The sequence below is a fragment of the Balearica regulorum genome, chromosome 35 (assembly GCF_011004875.1).
Source record: "Balearica regulorum gibbericeps isolate bBalReg1 chromosome 35, bBalReg1.pri, whole genome shotgun sequence".
NCBI lineage: Eukaryota > Metazoa > Chordata > Aves > Gruiformes > Gruidae > Balearica > Balearica regulorum.
In genome coordinates this window covers 362,747-376,421 of record NC_046218.1, presented here as the reverse complement: position 1 = coordinate 376,421, position 13,675 = coordinate 362,747, and the positions used below count along the sequence as shown (strand labels likewise).

The following is a 13,675-nucleotide window of genomic DNA, read 5'->3' as shown; positions in this document are numbered from 1 at the left end:
TTTTTAGGGGGGAGGGTGTCTCAGGGCCCTATAGGCCTTTGGGGGGGGGCTTCCAGGGCCCTATAGGGCAGAGGAGAGCCTATAGACTTTTAGGGGGGTGTCTTGGGATCTATAGGTCCTCTTGGGGGTGTTCCAGAGCCCTGTAGGCCTTTGAGGGGGTCCCAGGACCCTACAGAGCAGGGGAGAGCCTATAGAATATTTTGGAGGGGGGGTCCTAGAGACCTATAGAACCTTTTTGGGGGTCCCAGGGATCTATAGAGCAGGGAAGACCTTATAGGATTTTTTTGGGGGGGTCCCAGGGCCCTATAGAGCAGGGGAGAGCCTATAGGATCCGTTTGGGGGGTCACAGGGACCTATAGAGCAGGGGAGAGCCTATAGGATCTCCTTGGGGGGACCCAGGGACCTATAGAGCAGGGGAGAGCCTATAGGATCTGTTTGGGGGGGTCCCAGGGACCTATAGATCTGGGTGTTGTGGCTCCTATAGGGAGCCTCAGCTGCCCCCCCCCCCCCCCCCCGGGGCAGAGAACGTATAGGGAAGCACTAAAGGGCAGTGGGCAGCTATAGGGAGAGGGTTCCTATAGGGGATCACCTATAGAAAAGCCAAAAGAAGGCGTTTTATTGGGGGTGGGGGGTGGGAAAGGGGGGGTATAGGGATCTATAGGGTAACGGGGCGGATGTCCTGGGCTGGGGGGCGGGGCTGGGGGGGTCTATAGGGGTCTGGGGGGTTCTATAGGGGCAGGTGGAGGGTCTATAGGGGCAGGGGGGGCCCTATAGGGGCAGGGGGGGCCATGGCCTCGGTGCCCGTATACTGCCTGTGCCGCCTGCCCTACGACGTCACCCGCTTCATGATCGAGTGCGACGGCTGCCAGGACTGGTTCCACGGCAGGTGCGGCACTGGGGGGCACTGGGAGGGACTGGGGGGAGTTTGAGGGTGATTGGGGGGGGACTGGGGGGAGTTTGAGGGGGACTGGGAGGGACTGGGGGGGACTGGGAGGGACTGGGGGGAGTTTGAGGGTGACTGGGAGGGGCTGGGGGCAACTGGGAGGGACTGGGGGGAATTTGGGGGCTACTGGGAGAGACTGGGGGGCAACTGTGTGGAGTTTGGGGGCTACTGGGAGGTCCTGGAGGGCTACTGGGAAGGACTGGGTGGAGTTTGGGGGCTACTGGGAGGGACTGGGGGGTAATTGGGGTGCTACTGGGGGGGACTGGGGGGAGTTGGGGGGTTACTGGGAGGGACTGGGGGGCACTGGGAGGGACTGGGGGGAGTCGGGAGGGTTACTGGGAGGGCACTGGGGAAACTGGGAGCAACTGGGAGGCACGTAGCAATGGCTGTGCCTGGGGTTTGGGGGGTAACTGGGACTGGGGGGGTTACTGGGAGGTTACTGGGGGTTACTGGGAGCACTGGTGTCTGAGCGAGGCCCCGGCAGCTGCGTGGGGGTGGAGGAGGAGGCGGCGGCCGAGATCGACCTGTACCACTGCCCCAAGTGCGAGGTGCTGCACGGCCCCTCCGTCAGTGAGTGCCTATAGCGCTATAGGGGCGGGCCGGGCCGTATAGGGCCCTATGGGACCGGGGCTGGGCCGTATGGGGCCGTATAGGGCTGGGGCTGGGCCATATAGGGCTGAGTCTGAGCCGTATAGGGCCTTATAGGACTGGGTCTGGGCCATATAGAGCTATATACAACTGGGTCTGGATCCTACAGGACCTGGGCTAGGCCATATAGGGCCATATAGAACCTGGGCTGGGCAATATAGGACCAGGTCTGGGCCCTATAAGACTGAGTCTGGGCCATATAGAACCTGGGTTGGGCCTTATACCATCCTATAGAACTGAGTCTGGGCCCTATGGGACCATATCTGAGTCCTATAGCACCCTATAGGACTTGGGCTGGGCCCTATGGGACTGAGTCTGGGTCTTATAGGGCCCTATAGAACACATCTGAGCCCTATAGGACCGGACCTAGCTTTTACACGATTGTATAGGACTGGGCCTGGGCCCTATAGAGCACTATAGAACCCCATCTGGGCTCTATAGAACCTGGTTCGAGCCTTACAGGCCCCTATAGGACAGATCTGAGCTATATGGGACCTGGTCTGGGCGTTACAGGACCCTATAGGACAGATGTGGGCCATACAGAACTGGGTCTGGGCCTTATACAACCCTATGGGGGTGGGGATGTATGGGGGGTGGGTGGGTGGGCTGGTTTTCCCCTATAGGGCTGTATGGGATGGGGTGTGGTCCTTATAGAACCATATAGGAGCAGATCTGGGTCTTATAGGGCCATATAGAATCAGAGCTGGGTGTTACAGAGCCCTATGGGGCAGGGGACGTATGGGGTGGGGGATGTACAGGGCTGCGGTTGGGTCTTGCTGGGCTGCTACCCCCATCCCGGTCCATATGGGACCATATAGATCCGGGACCATATGGAATTAGGCCTTGTTCCCCCATCCCAGCCCATATGGAACCGTATAGAACTAGGCACGTATAGAATTGAAGCCGCTTCCCCCACCCTGAACCGTATAGAACCGGAGCTGGTTCCTTCTATCCACGGGGGCTGTATAGAACCAGGTCTATATGTACCCAGGGCTGTATAGAACCGGGTCTATACGTCCCCGGGTCCATATAGATCTATACGTCCCCGCAGTGAAGCGTCGCCGGGGTCCCCCAAAGCCTCCGGAGATGGAGCCGGGTCGCCCCGTCCGCACCGGCAGCGCCCAGTTCATCCGGGAACTCCGGAGCCGGACCTTTCCCAGGTGAGCGGGACGTATAGAAAACTACCCTATAGATTCTATAGGAGCTCTCCGGATTCTATAGGAGCCCCGCGGGGGAGGTCTATAGGGTCCCTGTGCGCCTACGGGCAGAGGGTGAGCTGAGGGCTGGTCAGGGTGGGGACGGGGGGAGCACCTATAGGGTGGTGCCGTGCCGTCCCTTCCTATAGGTGCTATAGGGGATGTGGAGGCGCTATAGGTGCTATACGGCTTCTGGGTGGGATAAAGGAGCCCTGTTGGTGCCATATAGAAGCTTTATGGTGTCTTTGGGCTCTATAAGGGCTGCATGCTCTCTGGGAAGCCTATAAGAGCTCTATAGAATCCATATAGATTCTTGGGGTGCTATAGGAGCCTTAGTATGGTGCTATATGACTTGTGGTATCTATAGGGGCCGTATTGATCGTTAGGGTGTGGCGGCGGCCCTAGTAAAGCCCTATAGGGGCTGTACGGTCTCTCAGGGTCCTATAGGGGATGTATAGGCGCTATAGGGGCTGCGGTACCCGGCGGAGCGCTGTGTAGGAACCCTATAGAGCTGGCGTAGGGCTTATAGAATGTGCAGCGTGCGTTGGGGCACTATAGGGAGCCTGGGAATCCATTATAGGATCTATAGGAGTTCCATCACTCGTAGGGCCGCTGTATAGAAATCCTATAGAACTCTTCTACAATCTGTAGAATCTATATCATCCATATAGACATCATATAGGAACTCTATAGGACCTGCATCACCGATCGGACTGCTATAGGAACCTTATAGAGCTGTTATAGGAGCTATATGGGCTACGTTGGCCATCATGATGCCATGTAGGAATCCTATAGAACATACATCACCCATTGGACCACTGTAAGAACCCTATGGAGCCATTCTGGGACTTATAGGGCCTACATCGCCCATATAGACACCCTATAGAACCTGCATCACTCATCAGACCACTATAGGAACCCTATAGAGCCGTCCTGGCACCTATAGAACCTCCATCCGACCAACGTACGACGCTCTTTCAAGACTGACGACTTCTCCATCGTCCGTCGCGGCGGCATATAGGAGCCGTTTATGGTCCGTATAGACCTTAAAGAGTCTGTGTTGGTTCTCAGGGCTCTATAGAACCCTTTCTAGGCCATTATAGAATCTATAGGGTCTCCGTCCTTCAGCAACCCGCCATGTTGGTTGAGTTGGGGAGTTGCAGCAACTCAACGACCATCTCCCGATGGTTCTTCAGGCCACGATGGAACTTAGAGGAGATCTACGAGAAGACACCGGGGATGCTATGGGCTATCTATAGGGGTTCTATACGTTCCGTAGTGCCGACGAGGTGCTGCTGCGGCCGAGCGGCGCCCAGCTGACGGTGGAATACCTGGAGGAGAAAACCTTCAGCGTCCCCATCTTGGTGGCCCGTAAAGAAGGTTTGGGGATGACCTTACCCCCCCCGACCTTCACCCCGCGCGACGTCGAACATTACGTGGGTGAGTTTAGGGGTTCGGGGGGGGGGTATAGAGCAAACCGAAAGGGGCGGGGGTTCTCTTTGACCTTTCTATAGGGGATTTTGGTTGGGGGGGGGGTTTGAACCTATAGGGGGGGAGAAGATCGTCGACGTCATCGACGTGGGGCGACAAGCCGACTGCAGGATGAGGCTGGGCGACTTCGTGGCTTACCTGGGGGGCGCCCGCCGCGACCGCGTCCTCAACGTCATCAGCCTGGAGTTCTCCGATACGCGGTGCGTGATGTCATACGTCGGGAAGGGGGCGGGGCTTGGTGCATTGGGGGACAACCCCCCCCCTCCGCCAAGGGGGTTCTGTGTCCCCCAGTATATCCCAGTACCCCCCCCCAGAGCATCCTTGGGACCCCAAAGGGACCCCCCTACCCCCAATTCTGGGGTCCCCCCATTCCCAGGGACCCCCCCAAATCTGGGGGTCCCCCCTTAACCCCCATTCCCAGCTCCCCCCATCCCTGGGTCCCTCCCAGCCCCAACATCCCCCCTCCCATTCCCCCCCCCAACCCCAGGGAGGGGGATCCCCAACTCCAGGTGGGGGGATCCCCAACCCTAGGGGGTGTGTCCCCCAAATAACACCCCCCCCACCCCCCCAATTTTTCAGCCTTTCAAACCTGGTGGAGACCCCTCGGATCGTCCGGAAACTTTCGTGGGTGGAAAACCTGTGGCCGGGGGAGTCGGCGTGCGAACGCCCCAGCGTGCAGAAGTATTGTCTGATGGGGGCCCGCGACAGCTACACCGACTTCCACATCGATTTCGGGGGGACCTCCGTCTGGTACCACGTCCTCAGGGTACGGCGGGGGGGGTTAGAGGGGGTTTAGGGGAGATTTGGGGGGGTTAGAGGGGGTTTTAGGGGAGGTTTGGGGGGGATTTGGGAGGGATTTGGGGGGCTGGGGGGTGGTTAGAGGGGGTTTAGGGGGGATTTGGGGGAGATTTGGGGTGGTTAGAGGGGGTTTAGAGGGGATTTGAGGGGGATTTGGGGGGCTACGGGGTGGTTGGAGGGGGTTTAGGGGGGATTTGGGGTGGTTAGAGGGGGTTTGGGAGCCTATGGGGTGGTTAAAGGGGATTTGGGGGGCGAGGGGGTTTAGGGGGGATTTGGGGGGCTGGGGGGTGGTTAAAGGGAGCTTAGCAGGGGTTTGGGGTGGTTAGAGGGGGTTTAGGGGGGATTTGGGGTGGTTAGAGGGGGATTTGGGGGGGCTATGGGGTGTTCAGGGGGACTATAGGGTGGGATTTGGGGATCTTGGGGGTGTTTAGGAGAGCTACAGGGTGGGTTTAGGGGGGAATTTGGGGTGTTTGGGGGACTCTAGGATGGGTTTTGGGGGGCTATGGGGTGTTTAGGGGAGGTATAGAGTGGATTTGGGGGGTTTACGGGGTGTCTGGGGCACCTGTAGGGTGGGATTGGGCACCTATAGGGTGGGATTTGGGTATCTATAGGGTGGGAATTGGGATCTATGTGGCATTTAGGGCAGCTATAGGGTGGCTTTAGCGTTCCCTATACCCCCCCCAACCTTCCCGGGCCACCTTTGGGTGCCGCTTACCGCCTGCCCCACGGCTGCCCCACGGCAGGGCGAGAAGATCTTCTACCTGGCGCGACCCACGGCGGCCAACCTGGCTTTATTCGAGGCCTGGAGCAGTTCCCGAAACCAAGGCGAATTATTTTTTGGGGATCAAGTCGATCGCTGTTATCGTTGTCCCCTTCGTCAAGGACAAACCCTCTTCATCCCCACCGGTAATTAATTTTTTTGGGGGGATGTTTTAGGGGACCCCGAAACTTTTCCGGGGTCTCCTGCCCCACATATTGTGTTTCTACCCCCTGCCAGGATGGATTCACGCCGTGCTGACCCCCGTCGACTGTTTGGCTTTTGGGGGGAACTTCTTGCACAGCCTCAACATCGACATGCAGCTCAAGTAGGGGATTGGGGGGGGGGGGGGGCTTTGGGGGGGCTTTAGGGTGGTTTGGAGGGATTTGGGCTGGTTTGAGGGGGGTTTGGGGGGGCTTTGGGGTGGTTTGGGGGGCTTTGGGGGGATTTGGGCTGGTTTGAGGGGGGTTTTGGGGGGATTTGGGGGGCTTTGAGGTGGTTTGGGGGGGCTTTGGGGGGCTTTAGGGTGGTTCGGGGGGGGCTTTGGGGTCATTTGGGGTGGTTTGGGGGGATTTGGGGGGCTTTGGGGTCATTTGGGGTGGTTTGGGGAGGGCTGTGGGGTCATTTGGGGGTCTGGGGGGTGTTTTGGGGGGCTTTTGGGGCTTTAGGGTAGTTTGGGGGTGGTTTGGGGGGGCTTTTGGGGTGATTTTGGGGGGGCTTTTGGGGTGATTTGGGGGGCTTGGGGGGCTTTAGGGTGGTTTAGGGGGGCTTTGGGGTGGTTTGATGGGGCTTTTGGGGGGATTTGGGGTGGTTTGGGGGGCTTTAGGGTGATTTGGGGGGGCTGTGGGGTCGTTTGAGGGGGTTTGGGATGTTTTGGGGGTCTGTGGGGGTGATTTGGGGAGCCGCAGGGTGATTTTGGGGTGATTTGAGGGAGCTTTTGGGGGGGCCGTGGCTTTTGGGGGGGCACTTCGAGGTGTTTTGGGGGGGGGTGTGCTTTGGGGTTAGGGGTGAGTGGATCTATGGGGTGATTTTTGGGGATCCGGCAAGACGTTTCAGGTCACCTCGGGGTGCCGTGGGGTGCCCCCTAAGAGCCCCCCGATATTTTTATGCCAGGGCATACGAGATCGAGAGGCGCCTCAGCACCGCCGACCTCTTCAAATTCCCCAATTTCGAGACCGTCTGTTGGTACGTGGGACGGCACCTCCTGGACACCTTCCGAGGTGGGTCCTGCCCCGAATTTGGGGGGTCCTGGGGTGGGGGGTTTGGGGGTCCTCAACCTCCATCCTGGGGGTTCTTGACTTCATTTTGGGGGGTTTGGGGGGGGTTCTAAGGGGGTTTTGGGGGTCCTGAACTTCATCCTGGGGGGTTTTGGAGGTCCCATGGGGGTTTTGGGGGTCTTGAACCCCATCCAGGGGGGTCCTGTGGCAGTTTTGGGGGTCCTGAACCCCATCCTGAGGGGGTTTGGGGGGTTCTAAGGGGGTTTTGGGGGTCCTGAACCCCATCCTGAGGGGGTTTGGGGGGTCCCATGGGGGTTTTGGGGGTCCTGAACCCCGTCCTGGGGGGGTCTTTGACATCATTTCAGTGGCTTTTGGGGGGTCCTCGGGGGTTTTGGGGGTCCTCAACCTTTGTCTGGGGGGACCCAGGGCATTTTTGGGGGCCCTGAACCCTATCTTGGGAGTTCTAGGGGGGTTTTGGGGTGTCCCTTGGGGGGGGTTTAGGGGCCCTGAACCCCATCCTGGGGGGTTTCGGGGGTCTCATCCCCATCTTGGGGGGGGGAATTTTTTGGGGCTCCCAGCGGAATTTTGGGGTGCCCCTACTTACCCCACCTCATCTTGAGAAGGGAGCATCTCATTTTGGGGGTGCTCCTGGCTGTCCCACCCCCACCCTATGCTTCCTCTGCTTTTCTTGGGGGGTCCCCCACCCCCTGGGGGTCCCCAAAAATTTGGGGGTCCCCCCTCTTTGACCACCCCCCCCCAAATTCTCCCCAGGGCTCCGGGAGAACCGGCGTCATCCTGCTGCCTACCTGGTCCACGGGGCCAAGGCGCTGACGGCCGCTTTCCGGGCCTGGACCCGCAAGGAGGTAACGGGGGGGGGCGAGTTTTGGGGTGCTAGGGGGGTCCCCTGAGGGATTTTGGGGGGGCTACAGGGGGTTTGGGGGGGGCTACAGGTGGTTTTGGGCAGCTACAGGGGGGTTTTGGGGGGCTACGGGGGGGGTTGAGGGGGTTACAGGGGGGATATTGCTGGGTTGGGACCAGGGTTTGGGGAGGGGGGGAGGATTTTGGGGGGCCCCCATGTTTTAGGGGGGGGTTTGGGGGGCTATGGGGGATTTTTGGGGGCTACAGGGGGGTTTTGGGGGGCTGCAGGGTTTTGCGGGGGCTACAGGTGGATTTTTGGGGGGCTCTGAGGGGCTTTTGGGGGACTATGGGGGGCTCTGAGGGGTTTTGGGGGGCTACAGGGTGATTTTGGGGGGCTATGAGGGGTTTTGGGGGGGCTACGGGGTGATTTTGGGGGGCTGTGGCGGGGTTGGGATGGATGGGTGCAGCCAGGGTTTTTTTTGGGGGGGAGATATTTTTGGGGGGGTTCTCCCCCATTCAGGGGTTCCCCAGGTTGGGGGGGGGGTGTAAAAGTTGGGGTCCCCCCTGTTCTCCCCCTCCACACACACCCCCCACCCCCCCCCCCGCAAAAAATCAGGTTTTGGGGGAACACGAACACGAGATCCCCGACACCGTCCGGCCCGGGCAGCTCATCAGGGAACTGGCCAAGGAGATACGGCTGGTGGAGGTGGGGCACTGGGAGGGACTGGGGGGGCACTGGGAGGAACTGGGGGGCAGTGAGAGGGCACTGGGGGGGGCACTGGGAGGGACTGGGGGGAGTTGGGGGGGCACTGGGAGGGACTGGGGGGGATTTGAGGAGGTTTGGGGGGCACTGGGAGGGGACTGGGAGGGGATGAGAAGGGACTGGGGGGCACTGGGAGGGGACTGGGAGAGACTGGGAGGCACTGGGAGGGGTTTGGAAGAGGTTTGGGGGTTACTGGGAGGGACTGGGAGCATTGGGGGGGGTCACCGGGGGGGGTGGCAAGGAGGTTTGGGGGTTACTGGGAGTTACTGGGAGTTACTGGGAGCCCCTCCGCCCCCTCTCCCCCCCCCAGGACCTGTTCCAGCAGAGCGCCGGGAAGTCGGGGTCCCCCTTCGGCCCCCCCCGGGGGGTTCCCCCCTCCCTCAAAGACCCCCCCCTCAAAAAGGGGGGGCCCCGCCAGCGCCCCCCCGCCCCGCGTCCCCCCGCTGAGGGGGGGACCCCAAAACCCCCCCCGGCCCCCCCGGCCGAGGACGAAGAGGTGAGGAGCGATTTTGGGGGGGGTGAACCCCAAAACCCCCCTGTGACCCCCCCCTTTAAAATTTGGAGGTGCCTTCCCCCCACCCACCAAAATTCCTTTTCCAGCCTGACCCCCCCAGTTCCAGCCCCGAGGAGACGGACCCCGATTCGGAGGGGGACCCCCAAATTCTGCTGGCCAATGGCGGAGCTCGGTGAGGGGGTTTGGGGGGGCCGGGGGGGGTCCCAGAAGGGGTTTGGGGGGCAGGGGGGGTTCTAGAGGGGTTTTGGGGGGGCTTGAGAGGGACTGCGGGGGGTTTTGGAGGGCTGGGGGGGGTCCTAGATGGGTTTGGGGGGGCTGAGGGGGATCCCTTCACTGAACATTGGGGTACAGGGGGAGTCCCCCCACTTACCACCCCCCCTCACCCCCCCCCCCAGGTCCCGCCGGATCCGCCCGGGGGTTCGTTGGGGTTCCCGGCCCCCCCAAACCCCCCCCCGCTCCCCCCCCAGCCCCCCCCTGGACCTGGATTCCGAGGAAGATCTTCAGATCGACGAGACCCCCCCCCGCCGCGGCCCCCGCCGCCTCCCCCGTGAGCTGGGACCCCCCCCGCACCCCAAAACCCCCCCCAAACCCCAACCCCCCCCTTGCACCCCCATCCCCCCCCAAATCCCCCCTTAAACCCCCCCAAATCCCCTTTTAACCCCCCCCAGACAGGCCCCCCCCCCAAATTCCACTTTGGGGGGGTCCCCACTTCTTGGGGCCCCCCCAAATTTCGTGTCCCCCCCCAGGGTTCCCCCGAAAACTCCCCCGCGCCAAACCCTGCTCGGACCCCAACCGGGTGCGGGAGCCGGGAGAGGTTGACTTTGATATCGAGGTAGTTTGGGGGGGGTCTCAGAGGGGTTTTGGGGGGGCAGGGGGGCCCCTGAGGGGGATTTTGGGGTGCTGAGGGGTCTTGGGGGGGTCGCAGATGGGTTTTTGGGGGGGCTAGGGGGGTTCCTGAGGGAGTTTTGGGGGGGGCTGGGACAGGTCCCGGGGGAGTTTTGGGGTGCTGAGGGGGTCTTGGGGGGCTGTTGAAGAGTCTGGGGGGGTGTCCCAGAGGGGGTTTGGGGTGCTGGGAGGGTCCCAGGGGGGTTTTGGGGTTCACCACTGCCCCCCCCCCAGGAGGATTACACGACGGAGGAAGAGGAGGGGGGAGCGGGGGGCAGCGCCGCCGGCATCCTCGACCTGCTGAAGGCCAGTCGGCAAGTGGGGGGCTCGGAGTACCCCCAACTTAGGTGAGGGGGGGGTGGGGATTTGGGGGGGTCCCCGGGGAGGGGTTGGGGGGGGCGGGGGCTGGGTTTTGGGGGTCCCCAAGGAGTTTGGGGGGGGCTCTGGGGTGGCTGGGGCTGGATTTTGGGGGTCCCATGGGGATTTGGGGGGTTTGTGGGAACCATGGCGGGGCTGGGGCTGTGTTTTGGGGTTCCCCAGGGGGTTTAGGGGGGCTCTGGGGTGGCTGGGGCTGGATTTGGGGGTTCCCCAGGGGTTTTTTGGGGGGCTGTGGTTGGATTTTGGGTTTCCCCGGAGGATTTGAGGGGACCCCTGATGATTTTGGGGATCCGTGGGGACTTTAGGGGGGCAATGACGTGACTCGAGCTGCCTGTCGGCCTTCCCCAGGGGATTTGGGGGGGGGGGAGCTCCAAGATTTAGGGGGGGGTCCCCCCAATCCTTGCACCCCCCAAAACCTGCCCCCCCCCCCCCCGCAGCGAGGCCCCCGCCTCCCCCAGCACCCGCGAAGCCATCCAAGGGATGCTCTGCATGGCCAACCTCCCCGCGGGGACCCCCTTGGGCCCCCCAAATTGGTGGTCTGGGGGTTCAGGACCGGATCGGGGGGGGGCCGGAATATCGGGGGGACCCCGACGACCCCCCCAAGCCCCCCGAAGTACCGACAGTGAGGACGAAGCCAGCATGGACGAGCAAGACAGTTTAGGGGCTTGTTTTAAAGACGCCGAATACAGTGAGTTTTTTGGGGTGTGGGGGGGGGACACCCCAATATTTTTCTCCCCCTGAACCCCCTTTTTTCTCCCCCCCCCAAGTTTATCCCTCGCTGGAGTCGGACGAGGACGACCCAGCGTTGAAATCGCTCCCCAAAAAGAAGAAGGTCACCGACGACGCACCTTGGAGCCCCAAAGGTTTGGGGGTACCCCGGTTATTTTGGGGGGGGTGTGGGTGGGTCTTTAGGCGGTTTGGGGGGGCTGGGGGTGGGTGTTGGGGGGCCCGAGGGGGATTTGAGGGGCAAATAGGGGGTTTTAGGGGGCTGGGTTTTGGGGGTCTTGTGCTGCTTAGTGGGGAGGGATTGTAGATTTTGGGGGTCCCCGGGGGTGTGGAGGGGGATTTGGGGGGGGAATGGGGGGTTTTGGGGGGCTCTGGGGGGGCTGGGGGTGGGTTTTGGGGGTCCCCAGGGGCTTTAGGGAAGGGAATTGGGGGGGCATTGGGGATTTTGGGGGTCCCCAGGCGGTGTGGAGGGGGATCTGGGGTGGAATTGGGGGTTTTGGGGGGCTATGGGGGGGCTGGGAGTGGGTTTTGGGGGTCCCTAGGGGCTTTTTGGGGGGCTGGGGGTGGGTTTTGGGGGTCCCTAGGGGGTTTAGGGGTGAGGAATTGGGGATTTTGGGGGGTCCCCAGGGGCTGGGGGGGCTTGAGGGGGGGTCCGGGGATTTTGGGGGGGTCCCCAGGTAGATTTCGGGGGCGGCCGGGGCTGAATTTTGCGGTGAAACACTTTCAAATCCTTTGATTATTTTTTTTTGGGGGTGTTCCTAGGGGTGGCATTTGAAAAGGGGGGGGAAGAGATAACTCCATTTTTGGGGTACATGCTGTCCCCCCAAAAAAATAAAATAATGGGGTGCCCCCCCCTTTTTTTTTGCAGCCCGGGTCACCCCGACTTTGCCGCGGCAGAACCGGCCGGTGCGGGAGGGGACGCGGGTGGCGTCGGTGGAGACGGGGCTGGCGGCCGCCGCCGCCAAGCTGGCCCAGCAGGTTGGGGGTTTTGGGGTGCAGGGGGGGGTTTGGGGTTTGGGGGCTTGGGGGAGGGGGGTTTGGGGGGGTTTTGGGGGTTCGGGGGGGTGTTTAAGGGAGGTTGGGGGGGATTTAGGAGGTTCAAGGGGGAATTTAGGGGGTTCAGGGGGGAGATTTGGGGGTTTGGGGGGGTGTTGGGGGGTTCAGGGGCGAATTTAGGGGTTCAGGGGGGTTTGGAGGCTTGGGGGGAGGGGGTTTTGGGGGTTCAGGGGGGTGTTTAAGGGAGGTTGGGGGGATTTAGGAGGTTCAAGGGGAATTTAGGGGGTTCAGGGGGTATTTAAGGGGTTTGGGGGGGAGATTTGGGGATTCAGGGGGGTGTTGGGGGGGCAGGATAGGGGGGCAATGGAGTTTTGGGGGGCCTCAGGGGAATTTGGGGGTTCGGGGGGGTGTTGGGGGGTATTTAGGGTGTTCGGGGGGGAGATTTTGGGGGTTCAGGGGAGTTTGGGGAAGGTTTGGGGGTTCAGGGGGTTTTTAAGGGGTTCGGGGGGAGATTTGGGGGTTCAGGAGGGTGTTGGGTGGAAGTTTGGGGGGACGGGGATATTTCAGGAGTGCAGGGGGATATTTTGGGGGTTCAGGGGGGAATTTGGGGGTTCAGGGGGATATTTGGGGGTTTAGGGGGGAATTTGGAGCTGGGGGGGTGCGTGTGTGGAAATGTTTGGTGTTTATTTTGGGGTGTGTCGTTCCCCCCCCCCAAACCCCAGGAGCACCGGAAGCTTCAACGCCGGAAGGGCCCGGCCAAACGCCGCCCGCCCAGCCCGCCTTCCCCTGAGGAAGAGGAAGCGGAAGAGGAAGAGGAAGAAGACGAACCCCCGGTACCCGGCCCTCAACCCGGGGGGGGGTCGGCGGCGCTCCCCGAAACCGCCGCCCCCCCCTCGGCCCCGGACCTTCCCTACCCGCCGAGTTTGGCCGATCACGAATACACGGCTCGTCCCGCCGCGGGGAGCGTGACTCCGCCGTCGCCGTCGCCGGTGGGTTTTGGCGGGGGGATCCCCCAACCGGGCCGCTCGCCCACTACCCCCATGGCTCCGGGGGTTTTCCTCAGTCACCGCCGCCCCGCCGGGCCCGCCGCCGCCGCCGCCCAGGGTAAGGGGGTTTTTATACACTCTTGGGGTGCCCCCCCCGCCCTTCCCCAAATGTTTGGGGGGGGTTTTGGTGACGGGACCCCCCGTTTTTTGGCAGGAAAGCGCCCCAAGAAGGGGCTGGCCACGGCCAAGCAGCGCCTGGGCCGCATCCTCAAGATCCATCGCAACGGGAAGCTGCTGCTCTGAGGGGAGGGGGCGGGGCCCGGCGCGGGACACGCCCCTTGTGGGTGGAGCCTGCGGTGGGCCACGCCCCCTTCGCCCCGCCCCCCCGCTGCCCCTTGCAGTTTGGCTTTGTGTGTGGGGAAGGGGCGTGGCCAGCTGCGGGCCACGCCTCCTTTGGGGGTGGAGCCCTGCCTGGCTTGTGTCCGTAGTGGGTGTGGCTTGCCCGTGAGGGGGCGGGGT

The 13,675-nt window shown here is 62.1% G+C and overlaps 1 protein-coding gene across 1 annotated transcript; it reads left to right on the top strand.

The window, feature by feature from the left end:
* Positions 1–714: 714 nt before the first annotated feature.
* Positions 715–13,459, top strand: PHF8 (PHD finger protein 8). The gene is made up of 21 exons (XM_075738678.1): positions 715–886; positions 1,428–1,513; positions 2,643–2,751; positions 4,067–4,227; positions 4,337–4,478; positions 4,858–5,044; positions 5,820–5,982; positions 6,074–6,161; positions 6,947–7,053; positions 7,822–7,913; positions 8,525–8,614; positions 8,982–9,167; positions 9,272–9,357; positions 9,653–9,732; positions 9,932–10,017; positions 10,305–10,417; positions 10,886–11,136; positions 11,216–11,311; positions 12,043–12,152; positions 12,893–13,274; positions 13,371–13,459. Exons 1-21 carry the CDS (start codon positions 789–791, stop codon positions 13,457–13,459), a joined length of 2,802 nt encoding a protein of 933 aa, XP_075594793.1. The 5' UTR covers positions 715–788.
* The last annotated feature ends 216 nt before the right edge of the window (positions 13,460–13,675 follow it).